This window comes from Manihot esculenta, chromosome 8, assembly GCF_001659605.2.
Source record: "Manihot esculenta cultivar AM560-2 chromosome 8, M.esculenta_v8, whole genome shotgun sequence".
In the NCBI taxonomy this organism is placed as follows: domain Eukaryota; kingdom Viridiplantae; phylum Streptophyta; class Magnoliopsida; order Malpighiales; family Euphorbiaceae; genus Manihot; species Manihot esculenta.
In genome coordinates, this window is record NC_035168.2 from 32,247,200 (window position 1) to 32,274,399 (window position 27,200).

General features: G+C 34.9%; 2 protein-coding genes and 1 pseudogene across 2 annotated transcripts; 2 read left to right on the forward strand and 1 right to left on the reverse strand.

Moving 5' to 3' along the window:
* The first annotated feature begins 8,800 nt into the window (after positions 1 to 8,800).
* Positions 8,801 to 11,594, forward strand: LOC110621540 (annotated as a pseudogene).
* A 6,576-nt stretch (positions 11,595 to 18,170) lies between these two features.
* LOC110620999 (importin subunit beta-1) lies at positions 18,171 to 22,136 on the forward strand. The gene is made up of 3 exons (XM_021764984.2): positions 18,171 to 18,424; positions 19,112 to 21,542; positions 21,650 to 22,136. The coding sequence occupies exons 2-3, from the start codon at positions 19,123 to 19,125 to the stop codon at positions 21,843 to 21,845; spliced, it is 2,616 nt and encodes an 871-aa protein (XP_021620676.1). The 5' UTR covers positions 18,171 to 18,424; positions 19,112 to 19,122; the 3' UTR covers positions 21,846 to 22,136.
* Positions 22,137 to 23,769: 1,633 nt separating this feature from the next.
* On the reverse strand, positions 23,770 to 25,359 carry LOC110621541 (protein NODULATION SIGNALING PATHWAY 2). The gene has a single exon (XM_021765815.2). It carries the CDS (start codon positions 25,318 to 25,320, stop codon positions 23,806 to 23,808), a length of 1,515 nt encoding a protein of 504 aa, XP_021621507.1. The 5' UTR covers positions 25,321 to 25,359; the 3' UTR covers positions 23,770 to 23,805.
* Positions 25,360 to 27,200: the final 1,841 nt, after the last annotated feature.

Below are 27,200 nucleotides of genomic sequence, written 5' to 3' on the forward strand. Positions count from 1 at the left end.
ATGAATTGGCAAATATTGTCAAAGCAACGTCCAGACAAATAATGTTCAGATTTGATATTCAATATCCTTGCAACAGCTGACAATTGTGAATGATTTTCACAACCTGGCCACAATTCCTGATTAACAGCGGCCAACATGTCATACAATCTCTGAGTAGATTGATTTGGAGGCTCATTACTTATTGATGAGGAGAAACTAGGTCCTACTGCATCTACAACTAGTTGCTTATAAGCATTAGAGAATTCACCATGTTGATATTCCATATTGTAAGTGTTGTCAGTCGAATCATTACTTCTCCCATGGATTACATTGTAGTTTTGAATTTCGCCATGCAAATACCATACATAATAGTCTCTAACAAACCCATATTTCATGAGATAAAACCTAACTGTACTCTCATCTTCAAAACTCTAATTTTGGCACTTAAATCGATTACATGGACACCTAATTAATTCTCCACTCAAACAGTCTGGAAACTGTTTGGTAGCTGCTATGAATTCATTTAATCCTTCAAGGAATAAAGGATTTAGTAGACCATCTTTCAGTCTTGCGTATATCCAACCTCTATCAGAATGCATATTGTACCTATTGTACCTAGAATATATAACAATAAATAAAAAATTGGTCAGAACGACATCCTAATCGAAAAAACTGAAATCCCAATATTAGCTCTATTTAATATCTGAATGACATGAGCCACAAAAAATTAAAATTAAGATCAAGATGTTAGCTCTATTTAACCTAATTAGTAAAATTAAAAGTTTCTAGAGTTTTCTTTGCTGAGCAACAGGGTAATCTTTATACTTAAGGATACGTCTATAGAGATTTGTTAAATAGTTGATCCATGCACTCATTATATACAGTTTAATTAGTCATGAAAAAATCTTGATATCAAGCTTATATTAGGCTCACCCTATATTTAATTCCTTGTAAACTTCATTTTTCATCGTATCTAAGTGCTAACATACATCATAGCAAAATTAGGACAAGAAATTTATAAATGTACTCTAGTCTAACTTAATTAACAAAGAAATACAAAAAAATTAGTTTCACAACTTAAGCTGTTCAAGAATTGCCTATGTGAGAGTAAAATGCAAATAAAGAGTAAATGAAATGGAGACACGCATGCAAAATGCACAAAAAGAGGGGAATAGCCATAGCTAAAAAATGAAATTCCTTAACTTTGCAAATAAGCAACCAGAAGTATAAGTCTAATATTTCCATAACTTGTTATTATTCGTCCATATATATATATCCTAAATATGATCTATGTTTATGTTAGTAACAACAATCATGAATTCTGGTAATTTTTTATTTTTATTTTTATTTTTTAATTTTGAGAGGATAAGAGGCGAAGATGTTTCAAGATGAGTAATTTTGTTTATCACTCTAAACATAATTGAAAGCTTTTAGAAATAAGAAGTTGTATTCATTTTTTAGTTGTATTTTGGGAGATATTAAGTTTGGCATTCCAATTCTTATCCTTTAAAAAAACAATAAAATAAGAAGGCTAAGTTTGTTATATTCTACTAATAAAGTAAAATAGTGAATTGAACATAACAAGCATGGATGGAAAATTTGTCATTAAGATGTAAATATTTAAAAATAAAAAGATGTATTAAGAAATAAATATTTAAAAAATAATAAGTCTAAAGTGAAACACAATACAACTGAGAAGATTATTAATTTAAAAAATGATCATATCAATTTACTTTCAATTATTAAGACAAAAACCAAGGAAAAAAATAAATGAAAATTAATAAATTAGCAAAAGTTTAATGATTTAAAATTGCTTAAAGGGGCGGATCATAATCATATTAATTTTAGCAAATAGATATAGTAAACTAATTTAACAAGTTAATGTTCATGTTGGGCCTCTGGAAAGAGACTTAATTATAGGTTATTTTATAAGATAATTATTGTGTAAACAGATAACAAATACAGAAAAGAACAGAACATAACCAATGAGGCAATAACCAATGGCCCCATATAGTTACATGCTTTCAAAAGGGCTGGACAATATTCATAAATCAGTCTCCATATTATTATGATAAGGATGCTATTGACACAAAACTTACAAACTAAGATGACTAAATCGCCATAAGGGTTTTAAAGAATCCAAAGTTAACATACTGACAGATTCAAGCAAAGACACACCACTCTGCCTAACCTCTTGCTATAACCAGTTTAGGGAAAACAAAATTCTCATAGGAAAAAACCAGAGATCTACTTCTGATGCTATGTAGTTCCAAAATTATCACCAATTATATGACTCATCAACAGAAAAGTTATACTTTACGGGCTGCATATTTCCAAAAATATCACCCAATAATATGCACTTCTGAAGAGAAAACCTACATTCTTGCAGAACAACAGCACAGACACTTCATCAAAAAATTCATATCAATGGAAATTCTTTAAAAAAATTGTAGTCTATAGCATCCAAGGAAAGGCATAATACATGCATAGGTACTTGACAAAATTCATATCAAAAGAAATTAAGAAGCGCGTCCCCAGAACTTCGGCTTCAAAGGGTCCGGGGAGGTTCATCTACTGTAGTGGTTTCACTCAAAAAAATTGAAGCCTGCAAACAGAGTATGAGCAACCTCAACCACTATCCATATTCCTTTTCATTTCTTTACTAATTCCTTCTTATAACTTGGAAAACAAAATCAGTCAACGAGATATATAAGGAATCAATAATAACAATCAATCAACAACAAATTAAAACTATGTTGAAATTCCCTGAAATGAAGTAAACGATATAGGAGATGACATTAAAAGTTAAAAATAAAAAAAGAAGAAGAAACAAGCAAACCACTAGAATCAATACAAAACAACGAGGTCAATGCATCTTCCTGACAGCCATATCAGGCAAATCTTCAAACACATCAACAATAATATACTTACAATACATCAATTAAGCTTAACCCACAAAAATAGTTTATCATCAAACAAAAAAATTTTCAACAAGATTCTCTTTATTATTATTATAATATTATAATATTTTCCAAGATATATCTTCAGACTTCAGGCATATGGGGATGCATGATCTAAAGCAATTCTGACACACCCAACCGACAAATCTAGAAAAGAACAGAACATAACAAATAGTAGGGGAATCAATCCAGAATAACAAATCCAAAACATGAGCAGATCTTTTTTTTTTTTGGGAAATCCAAAACACGAGCAGAATAACAAATCCAAAATAACAAAAGTAAATCTTAAAGAATGAAATAGAGTACCTGGATAATGGGAAATGCAGATCTTGAAGAAAAGAATTCAATAATAACGAGCAGTAGCTGCGATGTGCCGATGGGAAGGGAGGGGACGACAATAGTGCCTTCGGGAGGGAAGCTGGGATGTACCGACGATGATGGAGGGAAGCTAGGATTTACCGACGATGACGATAAATTTGGGCGATGTACCAACGACGACAAATTTAGGCAATGATGTCAACGGGTCTAAGAGGGAAGCTGGGATCGATGAGAGAGAATTAAGGATTTTGTTAAGGAAAGCTCAGAAATGTGAATCGCAGGAAGGGAGAAAGAGAGAAATCCTCAAATTAATAATTTTACTTTAGTAACGGATTTAATCCGTTACTAACTGATAAGTTAGCAACAGATATTACAATTCGTTACTAAAATACGTAAACAAATTGCATCTTAGTAACGGATTTGGATATCCGTTATTATACAATGAAAATCAAAACCATTTAGTAACGGATTAGTATCCGTTATAAAAATTAGTAACAAATTAGTAACGGATTTGGTAATCCGTTACTAATTTGTTTTCTACAATAATTTCCGTTACTAATTTCCGTTACTGATCCGCTTTTATCTTGTAATGGTATGTGCTTTAGCTATTAATTTGGATTTTTATATTACTCATTTTATTATTAATAAAGAGATTTTTATATTATTATTATTTATTTATATATTATATAATAATAATTTATATTTCTGATTCTTATTATTATAAAAATAATAATTTATATAACTAATATGCATATTGATTGATGATCATGAAATAATTATGTGTATGGTGATATAAATTCATATCATAAATGCTTATTAGAGAACAAAGTATTAAATAAATCACTGAGATCACTACATGAATTAGTGTCATCAGTGAATCTCATAATAATTATAAATTAATATTTGAACTTAAAATTATCATAGTTTTCAATACAAAGACTATTATATTTTGACATAATCAAACGTTATCTTTAATAGGATAATCACAAAGATTATGTTCGGGCATAATAGAAATTATGTAGAGGAAATTATACAATTAAAATAGAATTTGTTCCTCTCTCTAATGGCTTCTGGACCCCTCGATAAGTCAGACTGAGAAATGTATGGCCGTACTCACATGAATTGATAATGTGATCAATAAAATTTAATTTTATCAATCTACTTGGAGATCGAGTAATTATAAGTTTGAATAATATAAATATGATACTGAACATAATTTATATTCAAACTAGATATCGTGTGACAAATAAATTAACACTACAAGACTTTGCAAAATCACCAACGGAAATTTCCGTTGGTGAGCGTTGAAGATCCGTTAGTGGAACTTTTCACTAACGGATCTGTGACGGATTTATTCCGTCAGGAAAATCCTCGTTGGTAAATTATTCACTAACGGAAATTTGTATCCGTTAGTGACAGTGACGGATCACCAACGGATTTTCCGTTGGTGTCAGTGACGGACCACCAACGGATTTTCCGTTGGTGTCAGTGACGGATCACCAACGGAAAATCCATTGGTGACAGTGACGGATCACCAACGGAAAATCCGTTGGTGTCAGTAACGGATCACCAACGGAAAATCAGTTGGTGACACTAACGGATTTTCGGTTACTAATCCGTTAGTAAATAAAAATACACCAATTGCAAATTCTACCCTGTACCTGTACCCCTACTGTACATTCATATATCCCCTGTACAAATACATCCTTGTACATTCAAATACATCCATCTATACCCTGTACATTCATATACATCCATTATCATACTGGACAATAATAATACTATAAAAGGACAAAACCAAATTGCTCATTAAAATATATTTAAAACGTAAAGAATTTGTACTACAATTATAATTTAGACTAAAAATTATCAACTGGTTATAACAAAATATATATACTAATCTAAACTAGCTAACTCATCATCTGTGTCATCATCACTGTCTGTATGATGATCAGCAATGATAGGTGCACCATCAGGCCGCTGCTGTGGGGACGGAGCTGGAGGTGCCCTAGGAGCAGATGGCTGAGTGGATGTCCCTATACCGTGTTGTGCCATCATCCTATGCATAAACGTTTGCAACTCGTCCAGCACTGTGGTAATTCGACCATTCTCTGTCTCTAGCCGATCTATTTTATTCTGCATCATGGTCATTGCTTCAACTGCAGGAGGATCCACTGGGGGTGCAGACGTGTATGAAGCAGAACAATGAGATGGGTCATGAAAATATGCTGAAGCCTGGGATCCTAACTCATAAACGCGACTCTTTTTCTGCCCGCCAACCGCTTCGTAGTACAACTGGGCCTCATTAATGGGCGTCGGCTCATTGCTTCCCTCCTGTTGCTGTGTTGCAGCCTCCTTCAGTTGGACATATTTATCCTGCATTACAAATTTAAAGTCACGTATAAGTAAAACAATTTAAGTAAATCAAATTTGTTAACAACTACATTTAATATCAACTTACATGAATAGCTTTTGACCTCGCATCAATAAAATCCTCCGTCCCTTTTCTCTTATGTGTGGCCTCAAAAAGCTCATGAGGAAGTGGTTCCCTGCCTAGTCTTTCTCTCTGTTATCAATTATAAGAAGTGCAGCATTTATCATCCAATCCAAACAAAATATATTTAATATGATAAATATGAAATAAAAATTTTTACTAATACCATCCTCCGCTGGTGGGTATACTGTGAAACTGAACCGTAGGCGTGCCTAGAAATGCCAGATCCTGAACCTCCTGCCTCACTGCGCCTATTTGCAAAAAACTTGTCACACTTCTCTTTGTATTCAGAAGTGTTCCAAGTTTCCTGCCACTTACTCAAAACAGAATCTGGTGTAGCAAGATTCTTTGTTTTTCCTTTCCTAATTTCCCACATTAAGCCCCTATATTTGTCAGCTACTTTTTTTTTCCATGCAATTTTGACCAAGCTGTCAATTGCTTGGTCCCATATGAAGTATTTCTGCAAAAAGATTCAATTATATGAGTTGTTAGTACTTACTCAATTCATAATATATGTGAAAATGCTTAAAGAAGTACACATCACCTTGAATTCCTGCTAATAAAACTCCTTGATGTCATGTGGCACTGTCTTCCAACAGAGCCCTTCCGCGACCAGTCTTTCTTTTATTATCAGAGTAATCCTGCGACTGCACATCTCCGACGGATGTAAACTACATGAAAAAAACGTGACTTAGTATAGGGTAACAATGAAATTTATGGTAATTAAGAAATAATTAACTATTACTTGTTATTAATGAGTGAAATGGTCTGTCGGAATGACTGTGTGGCGCCTACAGCAGTGGTCGATCCTGCTGATGCTGGTGCAGATGCTGGAGCAGATGATGGAGTAGATGCTGATCCAGATCCTGTTCCTCTATTTGATGCAGTATCAGAAGTGGATGCAGGTTGAGGATAATGTAAATGTGATACCGCAGGTCGTGGAGCTGGAGTATGACGGTGCAAACAATGACTGTGATGGTGAGGAGGTGGAAGGGGACGGGGAGGCAATGCATCAGTACATGGTGGAACTGGTGGACCTGGTCGATCCCTATGACATGGTTGTACACCAGATGCAAGTGGTACCCATATCTGAAGCTCTGTATCCTCAAGTCCCGTCGATGCCTGTGGTAACTGCGGCTCATGCTTTTGTCCGTCATCTGCATTCGCCTCCTCTTGGCTTGCACTAGAAGGTAGTCGAACTGGTCCTCTAGGCTGCTTAACCCATCCACGTCCCCTCATCTGTGTACAAATAAAAAATAATCAATGCCAATATTAATATAATGTGTAGATATTAAATTAAAAACATACAAACGTAGTAAGTTACTGAGAAGTGATGGAAATATACTACTATATAAAATATGCATTCTATATAAAATATGCATAATTGTATCATGTGTAGACATTACTGAATTTCAAAGTCAAATGTCAATGTTAATCTGATAACCTCATTAATTTTGGAAACAACTATAAGAGAATTTGAACTTGCCTGATATCAATTGCAGTATCTTCCACTAGAGGGGGAGGTGCCGGGGCAGTAGAACCAGGTTGGTAAGGCTGTTAATGAGAAATTTGAGCAATCAGTACATATATTCAGCCATGTATTGAGCAATCAAAAATTTAAAGTGTGCACCTGCTAGTGCACTTAGCAAGTGCACCAGCAGGTGCAATTTCAAGTGCACTTGTTAGTGCACTTGGCAAGTGCACCAGTAGGTGCAATTTCAAGTGCACTAGCAGGTGCAATTTCAAATGTGCACCTGCTGGTGCACTTGAAATGTGCACCTGCTGGTACACACATTAAAGTGCACCAGCAGGTGCACACATTAAATTGCACCTGCTGGTGCACTTGCTGGTGCACACATTAAATTTCACCTGCTGGTGCACTTGCCAAGTGCACCAGTAGGTGCAATTTCAAGTGCACCTTGGCAAGTGCACATGCAGATGCAATTCCAAGTGCGATTAGTGTAATCATGACAAATGGCTAATGCATATCTTTTAACATTTTGGGTGTCTAAAAAAGCAGAAGAAAGAATTACTATGAGCATATTCTAAAGTTGTAGTTGCCTTAAGGAATCAAATTCGATTCTGCAAAGATTAAGCACTATGAATTTCACTCCAACCACTTAATCAATCAACCATGAAATTAACTAACTATAACGACAGAAATGAACGTCCCAAAATAAAGAATAAAGTGATTCAGTTACTTTTTTTTAATATAATTACAAGCATTTTTTGTATCGGTCAAGGATAAAATATTCTCAATAAATATTTACTCTATTTATAAAAATTGAATATTCGACTTTATTTGAGAAAGAAGACTACTGAACCACTCATCACAAGCTTATTACTTTGCAATTATTTAAGAACATGTCTTGAAAATTAAACCTAGCTGAACTCATCAAGATAATTTTATTTTTTCCTAATTTAACTGTCAAGAGCTTACCACTATGACAAACTAACTTAGTAGATAAACAACTGAAGAAAAAGAACAATCAACCAATGATTAGTTTTGGCTTAATTAGTGTTATTCAAGTCCTCTCCATGGCTGTGAGATTACTAGTTCAAACCCAATTAGAGTCTAATCAACTTCTTTCTTAAAAAGAAAATCGTCATGCATTTGCAGGATCTTTCTGTTGGGAATGAAAATCCCACATTCATATTGCAACATCAAATTGACTAGTTATTTTAGCGTGTAAAACAATTTCAATCATTTATATAAACCCATATAAAGCGAATACACAGATGTATTTTCCTAAGATGAAATCTATGCTTGAAGGTAGTAAACATGCACATGCATGCTTCCTTCTTAGTTGGAGAAACAACACCACACATTCTTTTGCCCTAATTTACATATCCTCCCTGAAATAGAACTATCTGGTTTATTGAGAAAAAAAGAAGAAGAAGAAAAAGAAGAAGAAGAGGAATAGCAGTACCAGGTGAGAGCTGAACAACAGGATTTCTCGTTAAAACCAAATAGCAGTACCCGTGGACACTGTCCGTGGAGAAGGGAAAGACTGGTGAGAGAGACGTACGGGCTCAATTGTGGACAGTGATGCCGAGAAGGGGCGCACTTGTCGGCGGTGGACGGCGGCGGACCGTTGATCAAGGCGGACGAAGGATGCCGGCGGCAATGAATGAAACGGGAGGTTGGACGCAAGCTCAGATTTCAGAGTGAATTTGATTTGGCAAACACACGATTTAGGATTTCACTCGTGGATTGTATATTTGGCTCCACAATTCACTAACGGAATGCTTAGTCCGTTAGTGAAAAAACGAAATAAATAATAAATTCACTATTTTACCCACGGACTTCTAACGGGAAAAGATCTGTTAGTATTTTACTAACGAACCACTGACGGATGGTTTCATCCGTTAGTGGATAATATGATGCAAACACTCCGTCGGTGAATCCATTAGTTTCACTAACGGACTTCAATCCGTTGGTGAAGTCCGTTAGTGATCTCCTCAATTTTTGTAGTGTAATGCATATTCTGTTATAAAATTTTAATTGGACAATCAATCTTCATATTAATTGGGTAGTTATAATGTCTTGGTAGAGACCACTTATAACTTAAATGCTTTAATAAAGATAGGATCTACTGCCAATTAATGTGGGCTTATCAGATAGCATGCAAAGAATGTATTATTCGGTATTATTGATGGACTTGTATATTAATCTAATACTAATAATAAAATTAATATTTATTTTATTTTTATTACTATTATTAGACCATGTAAAACTGAAACACATTTTTTATTTTTTATTTTTTTTTTATTTTTTTTTTTTAATTCAAAAAAAAAAAGTGTAATTTTTTTTTTCTGAGAAAAAAAGAAATAGAGAAATCCTAGCCATTTTTTAGGAGCTAACACTCCATAGGTAAATATTTGCATGGATACCGACAGAGAGTTTTTGCAAAAAGTAACTCTTGAATTGCATTGAATATTTCAAAGAATGATTCTGAAAGGATTAGAATTTGAATATATATTTTTTTGAATTAAATGAATCACTTAATTCTACGAAGGTAATCTAAAGACTAAATTTTTATTCTGCTGTGTATTTTAATTTGTTATTATGTTTGGATTGACTAAAATAAAGGACGAAAATTAATCATTTTATTAAATTAAACCACTGAATATATAAATTGATTAATTGTCAGTTTAATTACCTACCTCTTTGCGTCAAAGTAAACAATTTTAAAGAATTAATGTTTTAGTTCATAAAAGAATTTAAATTTTAGTTATTTCTAGTTAAATAATAAAAAAAATTCAACCCACTACCCAACATATTTTTAATTTAATTCTATTTTTAAATCGTTAAAAACACTTTCTAAATATTAAATTGAGTAATTTTTATTTATGGTTACTAAATTTAAATTATTATTTTATTACCATCACTAAATTTTAATTTATTATAGAAAAATTATCAATATTTAAATATTTATTTGAAATAATTAAACTCAGTCATGACATATCCTAAATAGCTAAAAAAACAAGAAAAGCAAATCCTTTGCCCCGTTAGAGGTTGTCAATTACCTTCTCCTTTTTATTTATTCAATCTTCCTCTGGCCAATTAGAGTCTCCTCCGACCAGACCTTCGACTGCATTTCTGTCAAGGTTTGCCGTGAGTTGGATTTCGCTCCTCACCTTGACGATGACTCTGTTCTAGATTTTACTGCTACAATCCCTAATTTAGCCATTAAGTCCATGATTCTCAGCTAGTGTGATATTGATGGAGCTCAATACCCTTTCCCACCAACATACGGTTCCGTGGAAAAAGCCGTCCGTGTGAAGATGGCTGAATCAAAAACTTTGCATCCTGATATTAGAGTCTCCAAGAGGGAGTTGCTGAAGGATGTGGCGGAGACTCCTCCAGTTTTGTTCTCTCATGTGGTGACCGAATTGACCCACCAATTCAATTATTTCTACTCCAGCTCCTCTGAAGAATCCATTATTGTCAATAACGCGATAGCGCCTCTGTTTTCTGTGCTACTTCTTGTGACTCGTCCAGCAGGTTACATTTAGTCTTCTACCTCGTCTTTTAGAATTACTGAAGTCAAAAGCCAAGCGCAAAAAGCTGATTCCACCGATTCAAGCTCTAATTCCTCGCTCCCTAAAGAGGAAGAGATTGTGGCTAAGCTTAAAAGTCCTGAAGTAAACGAATAAGAAGAAGCGATTATTACACTTAGGAAGCTCACTAGAGTCCGAGTGGAAATGAGAATCCCTCTTTCTACTTCCTGATTATTCACAGCTCTCCTTTCCTTCATTGGTGAATCTTTCGCTAGAGAAAGTGAACAAAGTTAAAATTGCAAGGTCGGTATTTCTTTCTATGTTGATTGATATTTTAACAGTAGGTACTAGTGAACCGCAAGACCATGCAGCCAGTAAGCTTTTCAGTTTAGCTTTAGATGATGAGAATAAGATGGCAATCGGGGTTTTGGGCGCATTACAGCCATTGATGCATGCTTTGAGGTCCGAGAGTTAGAGAACTCGTGACGACTCAACTATGGTTTTATATCATCTGAGTTTAGTACAGAGCAACCAGATCAAGATGGTGAAACTAAGCGTTGTGCCTACACTACTTCGCATAGTTAATTAGTGGGTGAATTTGGTGAAACTAGTCTTTTTGCCTACTCTACTTCACATAGTTAAGTGGGTGAATTGGTGAGTCGGCTGCTGCTAATTTTGTGTAATTTAGCGGCTTACGATGAAGGGAGATCGGCAATATTGGACGGAAATGCAATGGCAATATTGGTGGGGATATTAAGCTAGAGAAGAGAGTGGGTAGACACACATCTCTCATCTCTGACGTGACGTGGTAAAGGAATTTTTCTTTTTTAATCATGTAGGATATGTCATGCTTGCGTTTCATCAGAGAACCGTCGAAAATTCATTCGAGTAATTATTTTAAATAAATATTTAAATTTTGATAAATTTTTTAAAATAAATTACTATTTCATCTGAAATTTAAAATTTTTTAAAATAAATTACTATTTGATCTGAAAAGCGCCGAAAACTCACTATTTTAAATAAATATTTAAACATTGATAATTTTTTAAAATAAATTAAAGTTATGATAATAAAACAGTGATTTAAATTTAATAACCATGAGTGAGAACTGCATTAAACACAAACCGATAAATTATTGTAAAAAAAAAAAATTTAATCACTGTTTTTATATAAATTATTTTGTATTCGAAATTTATTGATTCGATTAATCTGAATTCGAGCTGGACAGATCCATTAAAAAAGTAAAATATTTTTTTTTAATTTTAAAAGCGTTCATATTTAAAATTTAAACTCTAAATTTCTAATTAAAAAATATATGCATGCGTCCATTTCACCATTTAAAGTAAAAAATTCATCACTTTGCAGCAAACTTATACCATCAAAATGCATAAATTTGAAAAATAGGTTAGTTTGGAAAAATAGGTTAGTTTGACAAGGGATAAGACTAATCAGATGTTAATTTAAAAATTATGTTTATCAAATATTTCAAATATTAATATAAAATCGCATTTATCTAACGTCTTAAATTAATGATTAAAAATCTAAAATTTAAAATTTATTTCATATCACTCAAACGAAAAAAAAAATAGTAAGAAAAATATATAAAAATAGAGAGAATGGAAAGGAACAAATTAAAGTGGAGGAAACTCTATATGAACCCAAAAACGAAGAATAAAAAATTAAGGGGGTTAGTCTGGAAAGGTTCGCTCCAACATCTAGCCTGCGAAGTCAACTCCTAACAGTATTTTTTTTTTTTAATTATTGTCATTTATAAATATATATATTGTATTTTAATTGCATGAGAATACGTGAACCCTATTAATGCGGATCTACCATCATTTGAGAATGAGGATGTCTGTCGTTTTATACAACATGTCTGATCACCCACCATTTTTTTCTTTTTCTTTATTATATCTCTCCATCTACCCATCATATATTTAATTCTATTTACAGAAATAGAATAATTCAATCCATGTATATGTTCTATCTAATATCCATATATGCATATTCATGTTTGCCATGTGCATGTTCATGTCCATGCCCAAGCCATGGAGGAGATTTTCTACGAAAGTGCTTCATTGAGGATGAAGCAACATCAACAACACAATGTTTTCCAGGTTATCTGTGTTTGGGATGATGGGCTTCTGCTGAGATATATAATTAGTGAATAGTAGTATGCTTTGCTTAACTAAACCTTAGAGCTTTATTAAAATTCACATTTTTAAAATAAAATTAAAAATAATAAAAAATATTAAAAATTTCAACCGAACTAAATCAAATCAGTTCGATTCAGATTAATTTTTCACTTAATTTAATTTAATTTTATAAATATTTAAATTTAAATTTTTAATTTTTTAAATTTAATTTTAAGCTTAACCGAATAATAAGCATACCTAAAAAATTTTTCATGAAAGTGTTTGTCTCCAAGTATAATATTAGCAATTGGCTAAATCTATCCTATACATATATAAAAAGATTAAAGCCTCCCTAGTGAAAGTTAGCTACTCTTATTAACTGAAAATTCAAAAGATAAAATAACCACAAGTATCAAAGGTTAAAAATTTTAATTATTAAAAATATTTAAAAAAATTTTGTGAACATAATAATATTTTTCAATAATTATAATTAAAATTTTTATGTTTCTTATTTAAATAATAAAATGCGTGATAATATTGAGTTAACTTACTTGCTTATTGGGCATCCTTCTTAAATGGGCTTGAAGAAAGCAAATGGGTCCTGAACCTAAGAACGGCAGAACCAATAATCTCAGAGATTAATTTTCCGTGACAGGTTTCATGGAAGCCCAACCAAAGAGAACGTATGTATTATCATCCATGGGTTGGACCCAGGGAGGGTCTAACCTCACCAATAATATAATTCAAGCTGAGAAGAGTTTAAACTCCGGTTGGAATCACTCAGGCCAATAATCACTCAAGTCGTGAAATATTGAGTTTAAATACTAAATAGAAACTCATTGTTAAAAAGAATGAGGGTGAGTTTTTTTTTTATTTCAATTAAAAAATTACATAAAATAAATAAATGAAATTATATTACATTATTTAAGATACTGATAATATAAAAATAACAATAACTATTGAAATCATGACACGTATATGCAGGATATGGAAAGATTTCATGAATTATGTCAATTAGTTCGACCGGACAGTGGAAATACCGATTTATAGAATATGAAGGTCGGACCTCCAATATTAGGGATGGCAGGCGGGCGGGTTTTCATGGGTACCCGATCCGCCCAAACCCTATTAGGACGGATTTGAATTTTTACAAAACGGATTTGGGCGGATTCGGGTTTGAAAAATTTTACCCGTCTCGGATTCGGGTAGGGTTCAGGATTAGGTGATCGGATACCCGTTACCCGAACCCGATTAACTATACTAACAAAACTAACCCTAATCCCTAATTTATTTTTTCATTTTACTCTTTCCTCTCTTCGTCTATGTCTCTCTCTCTCCCTCGCTTCCCTTCCCATAGTTCTCAGTCACGCCTCTCCCCTACTTCACAGACGACTGCCGGCAGCCCAGTCGTCATCGGCGACGTCTCCTTTCTCTCCCCAGTCGACGATAAATCTTCTCTCTCCCCCGTCAGCAATATCTCCTTCTCTCTTCAGCGGCGACATCTCCAACTTTCCAATTGAAGACAACTCTTCCCTCTGCCCGGTCGGCGTCGGCGATATCTCCTTCTCTCTCCCCAGTCGGGTAAAATCTACTCTTTTCGATTTACGCTTCTCTCCCCGCACTTCACTGACGCTAGAGACAACCCTTCTCTCCTCAATCGGCGACATCTGCTTTGACTATAACTCTCTTCAGGTTTCAAGATCTTTTATGTGTATGTTCTTAAAGAATTTTATAATTTATGAACTATTAATCTGATTATTTGGATATGTTAAAAAATCTAATTATTTGCTATTTGATTAATGTAATACTGTTGATTTTTAAAATTTATGGACAATTAATTTAATTATTTGATGATAAATCATTATTTGCTGGGTTGCTGAGTTGCTGGTTCTTGTCATTGAACATTTCTCCTTCTACTGGGTTGTGCAACGGTTAGATAGTTTATTTGGTTTTGTCATTGAATTGAATTAAAAAAATTATTTGCTGAGTTGCTGAGTTACTAGTTTGTATCGGGTTCGGGTATTGTGCGGGTATTGTCAAACGGGTTTGGGACGGGTTCGGATAGTAAAATTAAAATATTAAACGGGTTTGGGACGGGTTCGGGAATTGTATATATAATCGGGTTCGGGTTTGGGTACTCTCAATTTTGCGGGTACCCTACCCGTTTACATCCCTATCCAATATCTGTGACCTTACAAATACCTAGTATGGGCGAGACAATCCCTTCACAATCCGGAGTCAACGAGCAGATCTCTTTGAAGCATGCGAGACATTGCTAGGATCATAATTGCACGTGTAATAGGTTTGATAAACATGACATGCGTGATGGACAGGGTATGGGCTAAATGGCTCAATATTTATTAGTTGACTACTCACCACTAATGAGCCGCCTAATATATATGTCACGACATGTCATTATCCAATGTGATAGGATGCCAACCAGAGTGTACCAAGATGATTGGTGTATAAATACCCCTGAAACAACCACATTAAAGGATAGATTTTTGACTTCACTAATACATGATACACATAGATCCTTCTCCTAACCTCAATCTCCATTAACCAGAATTCAGCCTTGTTTACCTCCAACCACCTATCCAGATTTATTAACTTTCTTGTGAAACCAAATCTTGTGTCCACATGCACACATCTCATTGAACGCACTGGATCTCAGATTATCAATTGGCGCCGTCTGTGGGGAATGAAGGAAGATTATCCAATCATCGGAGTTTTCCAAATAAAACTCGCTGAGATCTATATGGCCAACCAAGAAAATAGCCCTCTAACACTTTCGGAAACAAAAACCCAAACCTAGAAACTCCCTATCCTCACGGATTCCCCATAACATTATTCCCAATCCTCTCTGCACAAACAATGTCTAATACTCCCTCTACCAGTAACCCCACTCTAACAAACACCATTCTTCAAACTCCCATATCAAATCAAAACCTACAAGCCATGTCAATACAACTATAGCAAACTATGGTATAGATGAATAAGATCATGCAGCAGAGGGCCCTCATCCCACCAATAGTTATAAACCCGATACCTGCCATGACTTCTAGCCAAATACCCACACCTACATTGATCCCAGAAATAGAGAATCACGAGCAAGCAACCACAGTCCATATGACTAGAAGGAGAAGGGAGGACCAGCTTATCAGGGAGTCTGTGATATTCAGCTGCTTTGTCCCACATCGGTAAAGTATGGAAAATCAAAATTGTATATAATAGCTAGCACGAAACTACTAAATAATTTGGGTTAACCATTTTAGGCCAAGTGAAAAGTGGGTCCAAATGTTATTTGGGTCAGTTTGGGTCGGACTGTTTCAATTTGTGTCAGAGTCACCTTGGATCAGAAAAATTGTGCAGAGCTAGTGGGACTGCGGGGAAAGGGCTACCCGTGTAAGACGGGGTGGAGCCACCCGAGGTACTAGCGAACTACAATACCCAAAGGTTAGGTCCTGGCTTAGCAATTATATCCGATTCAGTTGCGACAAAAACGTTGCAAATTTAGCAGGGGAGAGTGTGATATTCAACTACTTTGTCCCACATCGGCAAAGTACGGAAAATCAAAATTGTATATAATAGCTAGCACGAAACTATTAAATAACTTGGATTAACCATTTTAGGCCAAGTGAAAAGTGGGTCCAAAAGTTATTTGGGTCAGTTTGAGCCGGGCTGTTTCAGAGCTTCTGGCTAAATCTAGAAGCTGCATAATGAGGAACCTAATAGAAGAAGATGCTGATATGAGTAGAAGCGCAGCACTGGAAAGATACAAAGTAGAAAGCGAAGAAGAAGGAATTAATTCGAAAACCCTAATAAATGTCAGAAAAACTAACTTGAAAGACAAAGGAATGGTTGAGAAGCTGGAAAGGCTAAAGGAGGAATTGTTGACCGAACTAAAAAATCAAACTAGAACACATGCAAGTCTGAGGACATCCTCCCCGTTTGTGGCCTGCATTCAAGAAGAAACTATCCCAAAAAGTTCCTAATTCCGACCAAAGGGTCATACAATGACACAGGGAACCCTAGGGTACCATATAATCAATTATAAGACTTTCATGGAGCTGCAAACTCACTCTGATGCCTTACTCTGTAAAGTGTTCCGAACTACCCCAATTGGGACAACCCTGACCTAGTTTAACAATCTGAAAGCGAAAAGCATCAAGATTTTTTATGACCTGACCAACTCATTCATGGGAAGATTCACAGTCAGTGTCCTAACCCAAAGAAAAACCAGATATCTAGAGACAATCAAACAAAAAAAAGATGAAACCCTGTGAGAGTACGTAGCACGCTTTAATATGGAAGCTCTTCAGATTCCAAACTTGGATGAGTCTAGAGCAGTAGAAGTAATGTAGAAAGGAACCATGTTAGTCTAATTCTTTGGGTCTTTAAGCAAGAAGTCGTCGATCACATTGGCAAATCTAATGCAACGGACTGAGAAATACATTAAGCAGAATAATAATCTAATGACCAATAGATTTACTAAAAAGTCACGAGAAAAGAATTTAACGAGAGGATGTCCGAAGGGCTGAAAGAGAGAACACATAAATTGAAAACCTAACAGAAATTTGGGAGCACTAGGCAAATATCACGACAAAGAAGTTAATCCGCGACCTAATTCTACAAACATTTTAAAATTGATTAAAATTTTCAATTTATTAACTAAATATAAAATTTTATTTGAATTAACTATCTAAATAAAATTTTTAAAATTGATGTCAGATTTTTTATCATAATAAAATTTAAATTAACTATCTAAATAAAATTTCTAAAATTGATATGTCAGATTTTTTTAAACTCATATGGTAACTAATATAATAGGAAGAAATATTAAAAAGTAAATGTAAAAATTTAAATATAAATTTTGAATTATTTTTATATAAATGGGAAAGGTTAGGAGAATTCAATTTCTGAGTAAATTTAATAATTATTAAATTTAAATTTTATCCTAAATTCATGCATTTGTGATATACATTTTAATAAATTATACATAAATATTAATATAAATATTTACTTTAATTATTATATTTTTTAATGTAAAATCGAGTTTATATTTATTTATTGTATTGAAATTAAAATAATTAAATAAAAAAAAGAAAAGGGTGATGGGCCGGATACTTATGAAATCGAAAATTATAAACCACCCAATAAAGAAATTACTTTTTGGATCGTTAGAAGTCCAAACGTGTGTACGCGTGAGAAATTTCAAAAATTTAGGGTTTTTCGGGGTCGGTGATCTCGGGCAGTGACAAAACCCGGCCCGATAGTTTTCTTCAGAAAGTCCACACCATCACCTCCCGCTTGTTCTCTACATTCGAAATAGATTATATAATACCCCCCAAAAACCCTCAGATTCAAAAACCTAAATACTCAAATCACCATTTCCTCTCTCTCCTTCTTAGCTTCGTGTCGCTCGACAATAACACAGTGAGAGGGCGCGGGAGAGGCAGAGAGAGAGAAACCCTAAGTTCATTTCCAGCGTGGTTTTGGTTTTCTTCGGGGTTTTATCAGATTCCTAGTGTAAGGTACTTGTCTGATACTAATCTCTGTATGTATCTTTTGATTTCATTTCACTAAGAGATCTGCTTCTTATTTTTCATTTTTCATTTCTTTTTGCGTTTGTGTGGTTTTGTGTTTGATGTTGTGGCGCTACAGTGGGCTTTGTGACTTTTTGGGGTTTTGGGTTTTGTTACTACTTGAAGGATCCTGTTCCTGACTCTTGTTTTTATGAACCGCCTCTTGTTGCTGTTGTTTTTTTTTTGGACTGTTCATGACTTGCTTGCTAGTATTTTTTTCGCTGCTAGTACTGTTTGTCTAAGAGAAGTGATTGCTTTGATTCAAATCCTTGGTTGTCATTATGATATGGATCATTTGTAGTTCATTTTGTAATCTGCTGAAGCGTGCTTTTACTGTTTATTTATTTTTGTAGAAATCGTAGCATTGCATTGTAGAGAATTTAGATGTTTAATTTCAACCAGGTGGAATTAGATTGTAAAAAATGTGTGCATATGCTATCGTAACTGGATATAATTTAAAGTCACTTTGTCATTAGTGGGGATTTATTTTTATCCATGTACTCGTTTGCTTCTTAGCTATTCTGTAGTTCTCCAACTTCTGGAATTTTTCTTTGCTCTGTTAGTTTTGTTCATCTGTGTTCCCTTTTATTATTAGTATTTATGTTTATTGAATTTTGTGTATTTCTTTTGTTACAGTGTTGAAAGAAATGGCTATGGAGATCACTCCAATTCTGTTGTCTGCCCAGTCCCCGGATGCAAAAGTTCGAAATGAGGCAGAAGCTAATCTTAGGCAGTTCCAAGAGCAGAATTTACCCCTTTTCCTTCTGTCTTTATCAGTTGAGCTTGCAAACAATGAAAAACCTAATGAATCTCGTCGATTGGCTGGTATTGTACTTAAGAACTCCTTGGATGCAAAAGATGCTGCGAGAAAGGAACATCTTGTCCAACAGTGGATGGCGATTGAATTTTCTATTAAGTCCCAAATCAAAGACTTGTTATTGAGAACCCTTGGATCATCTGTACAGGAGGCTAGACATACATCCGCACAAGTGATTGCTAAGGTTGCTTCCATTGAGGTTCCCCGAAAGCAATGGCCTGAGCTAATTGGATTATTGCTTCACAATATGACCCAACAAGATGGTCCTGGAGCATTAAAAGAGGCAACCCTGCAAACTCTTGGGTATGTTTGTGAGGAGATATCCAATCAAGACCTTGTGCAAGATGAAGTGAACAATGTTCTGACTGCGGTTGTCCAAGGCATGAACCTTGCCCAACATGGTCCTGAAGTCCGCCTTGCAGCAACAAGGGCTTTATACAATGCCCTGGAATTTGCACAAACCAACTTCCAAAATGAAATGGAGCGAAATTACATTATGAAGGTGGTCTGTGAGACAGCCTTGTCCAAAGAGGTAGAGATTAGACAGGCTGCTTTTGAGTGTCTTGTTTCAATAGCGTCAACATACTATGATGTGCTTGAACCTTATATGCAAACCCTCTTTCAACTCACATCAAATGCAGTAAAAGGAGATGAAGAGACAGTTGCCCTTCAAGCAATTGAGTTTTGGAGCTCCATCTGTGATGAAGAGATAGAGATTCAAGAATATGAGAGTCCTGAAAGTGGGGATTCTGAGCCTGTTCATTCCCAGTTCATAAAGAAGGCCCTTCCATCTCTTGTTCCTATGTTGCTGGAAACATTATTGAAGCAGGAAGAAGATCAAGATCAAGATGATAGCATCTGGAATATATCCATGGCAGGTGGGACCTGTCTAGGTCTTGTTGCTAGAACTGTTGGGGATGATGTTGTGCTCCTTGTAATGCCCTTTGTGGAGGCTAACATAGTAAAGCCTGATTGGCGTAGTCGTGAGGCAGCTACATTTGCATTCGGCTCAATTCTTGAAGGCCCAAGTATTGATAAGCTTACCCCACTGGTTAATGCAGGCTTGGATTTTCTGCTAAATGCTATGAAAGATGGAAATAACCATGTCAAAGACACAACTGCATGGACTCTCAGTCGTGTATTTGAGTTGTTGCACAGTCCTGCTAATGGGTTCTCAGTGATTTCTCCAGAGAAGCTCCACCGGATTGTGGCAGTTCTACTGGAAAGTATTAATGATGCTCCACATGTAGCTGAGAAGGTTTGTGGGGCAATCTATTACCTTGCCCAGGGATATGAGGATGCTGGAAGTGATTCCTCTCTCCTTACTCCTTGCCTTCCTGGCATCATTTCTCAACTTCTTAAAACTGCTGATCGTACAGATGGGGGTGACTCAAAGCTCAGGTCTTCTGCATATGAAACCTTGAATGAGGTTGTGAGGTCTTCAAATATTGTGGAAACATCTCATATTATTAAAGAACTGCTCCCAGTTATCATGAACAAGTTGGGGCAGACTCTAGAACTTCAGATTGTATCTTCAGATGACAGGGAGAAACAAGGAGATTTGCAGGCTTCCCTCTGTGGTGTTTTGCAAGTCATTATCCAGAAACTTAGCAGTGCTGATGAGACCAAGCCTATCATACTCCAGGCTGCAGATCCTATTATGATTCTGTTCCTCAGAGTGTTGGCTTGCCGGAGCTCTACTGTGCATGAGGAAGCAATGCTTGCAATTGGTGCTCTGGCTTATGCCTCAGGTCCAGAGTTTGGCAAGTACATGCCTGAGTTATATAAGTATCTGGAAATGGGATTGCAGAATTTTGAGGAGTATCAGGTCTGTGCCATCACAATTGGAGTGGTTGGTGACATTTGTCGTGCATTAGATGACAAGGTTTTACCTTACTGTGATGGGATCATGAGCCACCTTATCCGTGATCTCCAGAGTGCTGAACTTCACCGTTCTGTCAAGCCTCCCATATTCTCTTGTTTTGGGGACATTGCTCTTGCTATAGGGGAGCAATTCTTGAAGTACATTGAGTCTGCAATAACAATGATGCAGAGTGCTGCTCAAATCTGTGCCCAGATGGATACCAACGATGAGGAGTTTATCGATTATGGCAACCAGCTGAAGCGTAGCATCTTTGAAGCTTATTCCGGTATTCTCCAGGGATTCAAAAATTCCAAGCCAGAAGTGATGCTTCCACATGCTGGACATCTTTTGCAGTTTATAGAATTAGTTTTCAGAGAGTCTCAAAGGTATATTTTCCTATGTTCTGTGACCCTGCTGCCTTTATACTGTTCACTGATTTCTTGTAATTCATTAGTACTCTTCCTGATAAATGTCTGTTTCCTGCGTTTTGCAGGGACGAGAGTGTGACGAAAGCTGCAGTTGCAGTGATGGGTGATCTGGCAGACTCTCTTGGTTCCAACACTAAGATTTTGTTTAGAGACAACACATTCTATGTCGATTTTCTTGGCGAGTGTCTTCAGTCTGATGATGAACAGCTCAAGGAGACTGCAAATTGGACTCAGGTGATGATAGCAAAGGTTATTTCATGAATTGTAGGTTGCTAGATATCTGTGAGTAAAAATAGTTGAGTATGACAATTTCTTTGTGGTTAGTCAAATGGAACACTTCTTTTTTGCTCTTTTCCATTTTAGTCTGTGGTTAAAAAGTGTGAAGAGCCCAGAAAGAAAATGAGGTCATGCATCCCTGTGTCTTTAGTATTTGGGGAAGAGAATCATGATAATGGTTCTCTTTCAGTCCACTCTTGTGTGGGATGGGAGAGATTGTGCTTTATTGAACTCTGTCACTGATCGGTGGTTTATGAAGGCCATTTTATTTATTTATTTCTTTTGCCATCCACATATGTATGCATTTCGTGTTTTTTTTTTTTTTTTTTTTTTTTTTCGCCTACCTGGTGGAAGTTTTACTTAAATTTTGGCAATAAGAATTCATCGTGCTGTGGTTCTGCCATTTCTATACCTTATTTTTCTGTCCATATAGGGGACTTTCTTTTTTTTTTTTTATTTGGAGATGCTCATTATATCTCATTTATTCAGTGGTCTTATGCCCCTCGAAGGAGGCAATATCTGGTTACAAAATTGACAGGGGATTGTTCTTGCGTTTACTGCTCAGCTTGTTATTATATTCTCTTTTTCCTTTTCTATTTTCTTTCTACACTTCATAAATTTTATAACATGAAACGAGATTTTTATATATTTGTATATTCGGACAATAAATGATAATTTCTACCTTGTACTAATTTATTTTTCAAATGATTATTAGATCAAGCATTTGAATGCAAATCCGTGTATTTATCATGTACATTTTATTTAATTTTACATAAACCTTGATATGAATATTCAGTTTTTAATTGTTATTAAATTCATTTAATATAATATTGAGCTTTTATTAGGCTTGCTTTTTATTTTATTTGTCATTTTAAAATTTTATATAAAAAAATTTTTTTTCATTGCCTTTTAAAAAATGCCAATTGATGTGACAGCAGATATAGAATTTTTCTTGGCCGAAGCTAAAAATTCCATTGATAAAGAGGGCTTAATCCACTAACAAAGGTCCACAAACCAACAAACATGGGAGCCCAAGACCTAAGAAGCCCAGTTAAACATTGGCCTAGAAGCCTAACTCAACTCACCCTAACAGCAACTGGGCAAAGCTGCAGAGGAAGCGCCGCCTCTGCTCTGCCAGCAGATAACATGTGAAAGCATGCAAAACTCAAAGCACAACGATAACGCTGGAAGCTGCAAAGACGAAGGTCGTGGGAAGGCAAAAGGAGGCAAACAATAACATATATTAATTAATTGATCGTCCAAAATCCATGACTCAAATTTGTTATAAGAAATATAAAAATGTAAGCTTTAGGAAATTGTCAAAATAATTATATTGCATGTAGTAGATATAAGGGTAAAATTGAAAGAATATTAATACTGATTTTCTTTTTTTTAAAAAAAATGATTAATAATTTTAGACAAATTAAATTATTGAAAGCGATAAATGAAAATGCACAAAGAGAGTATATAATTTAAAATGTATTAGTGAAATTTGTGTATTGATTGAATGCATTTAAATAAAATTGTTCGTTTTTTAAAAGAGAGAAAAAAGAAAAGAAGGATTAAATTCATCATATAGTTGAAATTTCAATTATTTGATCATAATATCTTATACCAATATATTTTTTAAATTTAATTAGGGAAAAAAAAGAGGAAAGAAAGAAGGATTGTGAAACCCATTCAATTAGATATGAGAAGATTGCTTGCGGCCCATGGTCCGCCATAAAGCAGAGTTTTATAAAATTATAAAATTAAATAATATAAAAATTCAAAATAATTAATATTTTTTTGAAAAAAGCAGAGTTTTATAAAATATAAAAATATTTTAATTAAGTTATTTAAAATAGGACAAATTAGTAAATGAATTTAATAGGCATATTTCAATTTTCTTTAAGAAACTATGCGAACTTTTATTTTTTTTTTCCAGTTTGTATGAAACTCATCATCATCTCCATGAAGAAACTCTCACCAATGGAATTCCTTTCCACTCCAACACAATCTCATTATTGTCAGTTCTCACTCCATATGGAGTCTCTCCTTGTCTCACCATTTCTTTTGCTTCCATTAAGCTCCTGTTGTTCATCATCAACCCTTCAAACCCTAAACCTTTCATAAAATCACAACTCCCTTCCTTTACATCTCCCCAAGTTTGCATCAAAGTAACAAAAGAGACATAAGGTGAAATAAACAGACACTCCATTGATAATCTTGCTTCTGCAAGACGAACTGGTAAATTCAGTTCCATTGATTCCAACAAAGCTTCGTATCGTCCCATGCAACACTCAAAAAATGGTCCAAAGGCATTGCAATTTTTCATTGTCTGCCAATCACCACCATCACCGAGTGTCACTATGCCTTTATTGTTAGTGGCTGAATCGGCTATTACATCCTTAGCCACAGCTAAAAACTCCATGACCTGCCTGCTGCTTCTTCTCTTGCCCATGTGGGGAAGTGCCCACATACAATTAAAGGCCAACCATTCTCTTTTACCTCCATTTTTTGTTTTTCTCTTCATCTCCTTCGCCAGATCTTGTATCTCCATCTCCTCCACATGCAATCTTATGCCTATAGAGCCTGAGAAATCTTGAAGCTGCCTCCTTGTCTCGGTGAATTTTCTACCAGAATCGGAATCCTCTTCTCTCCACTTGATTGCTGTAAGCTTTAAAGTAATATGTTGGGGAAGAGACATGATCAACGAAGACCACTGAACCCCTTCCCCCATGTCAAAGTCTACTACGTGTAGAACTTGAAAGTGTTCAGGCTTAGCCTCGAGGATAGCTGAGTTAGCTGTGAAATGAGCAATCATACCATAAGGGAAAATTTGATAAAAAGCCATAAAAGCTGTGACAAAGTTCCTGCAAGATTCTTGTTTAATATAGTCTGCTTGCTTCTTATTGTCCGAAAATTGCTGAAACGCATAATACAAAACACGCTCCCTGATCTCACCAATGGGACTAACTTTCTCACTAATGCGTCGCATGATCACCTCTGCAAGCTCTGCCTGATTATTTTCCATTGCCTCTCCATAAGCCTTGGCTAGATGGTTCATGCTGACTTGAAAACTGATCTCGAACCCTTCATTTGGAATGGTTAGTGGTCGCTGGACGAGACGGTCCATGGATGTACAACCTGAGACAATCAATGGTCTATGGTTACAACATTCATCATTGTTTTTTCCTCCACTGCAGTCAGCAATCTTTAGCCATTCAAATATGTCCTGCATTTCCTTCCAAAATAGGTCAGATTCCTCCAAAGCAAATGGCAACTCGTCAAGCAGAAATTCCAAGTTCATATCATCCACAAATTGAGCATTGGAAGGAAAAGTTGGAGAGAGCTCAGATTGGTGTACACGAGCATTGATTCCTAGTGCATAATTTGGATATTGATCATCAAGAAATAACTCTACTTCATTGTTAGAATCATGAAGAAATGGAACGTGAAAAAGCTGAGATTCTAACATGTTTTGGAATTGTAATGGGCTTAGCCAGCTTAAGATGTTTGATAATAATTTGAGCAATGATCAAGAAATCAATGTGGGCATATATGAAGTATGAACGACGTAAAAGCCAAAAGAGAAGATATTTTGCATGCCAAAATGATTACCAACTTCTTTGAGATTCCTTGCTATCTTTTTCAAGGAAAGAATATTGGTTCAACTTGAAAACAATTTAAAGGAAATTTAACTAATTTCATCCTATTCTGTTTGACCATTTCAACCCATCTACTGTTGTTTATGGGAATAGTTCCATTCCAAGAGCCCTTGTCTCTTCTTTTCCCTAATAATTTAATATGAAAAAGAAAAGGTTATGTGGCAAAGGAGAATATGAATTTATATTTTCATGCAACACAATTGCAAAGTTCAAGACGACCACACACGTTGTTGACGCTTTGATCCATGCCTTGGCTGTTTCTTAGTTACAAAAGTTCGAATATTTTACATGCTAAGTTCAACCCACACCTCAAATGAATTAATATCAAATGATATTATATGATTTTTTGATCCGGTATTAATCTTTGAAACTGTGCGTCATCCTTAAAAAACTAATTAACAAATATTTATGTGATAAGTTTTCATAGATATATTTTTATTTATAAATATTTATGAGTATGATCGAGATATATAATTTTCTACAGCATCTAAATATTTTATAAATTTTATTTTTAATATCACCACAAAAAATATTCTAGAAATATTAATAATTTTTCTAACATGTGCAAATGTTCACGGGTAAGGTTTATTTAATTCGCACTGTTAATATAGTGAACATTTCAATTGTAATTTCTCATATAAATTAATGGGTAAAAAAATCTCTTTCTAGTTCAACTAGAGAGAAATTCTTTCTAAGTTTTGACTCTTTTCTGAGTTTTAGCTCTTTTCTTTGTGGCACGGTTCGCTTGTTTCTGTCATTTTTGTGCGACCGTCTCTTGTTCAGATGTTTCGTTTGCTGTCTGAAGAGTGAATTTTTCCATCTCACCTAAATTTTTCTTTCTTCTTTTTCAGAGCACATATGTGGTATAAGTAGAAGATTTTATTTTCATATGCTCTTTTTTGCTTGCTGTGGCTATTGTTTGTGTTTGCATGCAGAGTTCAACACTGTTTTGGCTCTATTCTATCCCCGATAGTTCCTGCATGTCTCAAGGCGAGAAGGTTCTTCCCTTTGGATGAGTTTTTTCCGCCTTTAGGAGTTTCTTTCTCTAGGAATCATCTGTTGGTGGTTCCCTTTAGTTCATCGATCTATTTTAGCTGGGGGAGGATTCTCTGCTATTTAGTCGTCAAATAACTATGGACTCTAATACCAGCTTGTCTGCTTCAGGCGGTGGATCTTTAAGACGCAAAAAACATCAAGGAGCTCTTTTTTAGTTTTCTCCCTCCCTTAGTTCATATGAATCTAAGGTTGTGCTTCAGAGTTTAACTACTAGGCTTTTTTGTTGAGTTAGATTTCTTCTACTCGTCCTTTGATCATCCTTGCTTCATCAATATGAATGTCTATCTATCAGCAATGACCTAATGAGTTTTCGACAATCTCTTTGGCGGCAGTAGTTCAAAAGTTTTCTCAACTTAGATTATAGTATTTTTTATTGTGGGCTTGATTAAAGATTTCGAGCTGCCTTGTTATGAGTTTGATTAAAAATATATTATAACTATGTCTCTTTATAAACTTCTCTTTCTAAATATATTTACGCTATGCTAATTAGGAAGGAAAGAAAAAAAAATAGAAAAAGAAAATTATTTTTATTTTTCAGTATTTTAATTTTTTTTTTTGTATTTGAAAAAGGAGAGAAAATATTTTATTTTTCATCTTTATATTTTATTACACTTTCTCTCTTATCCAAACAAAG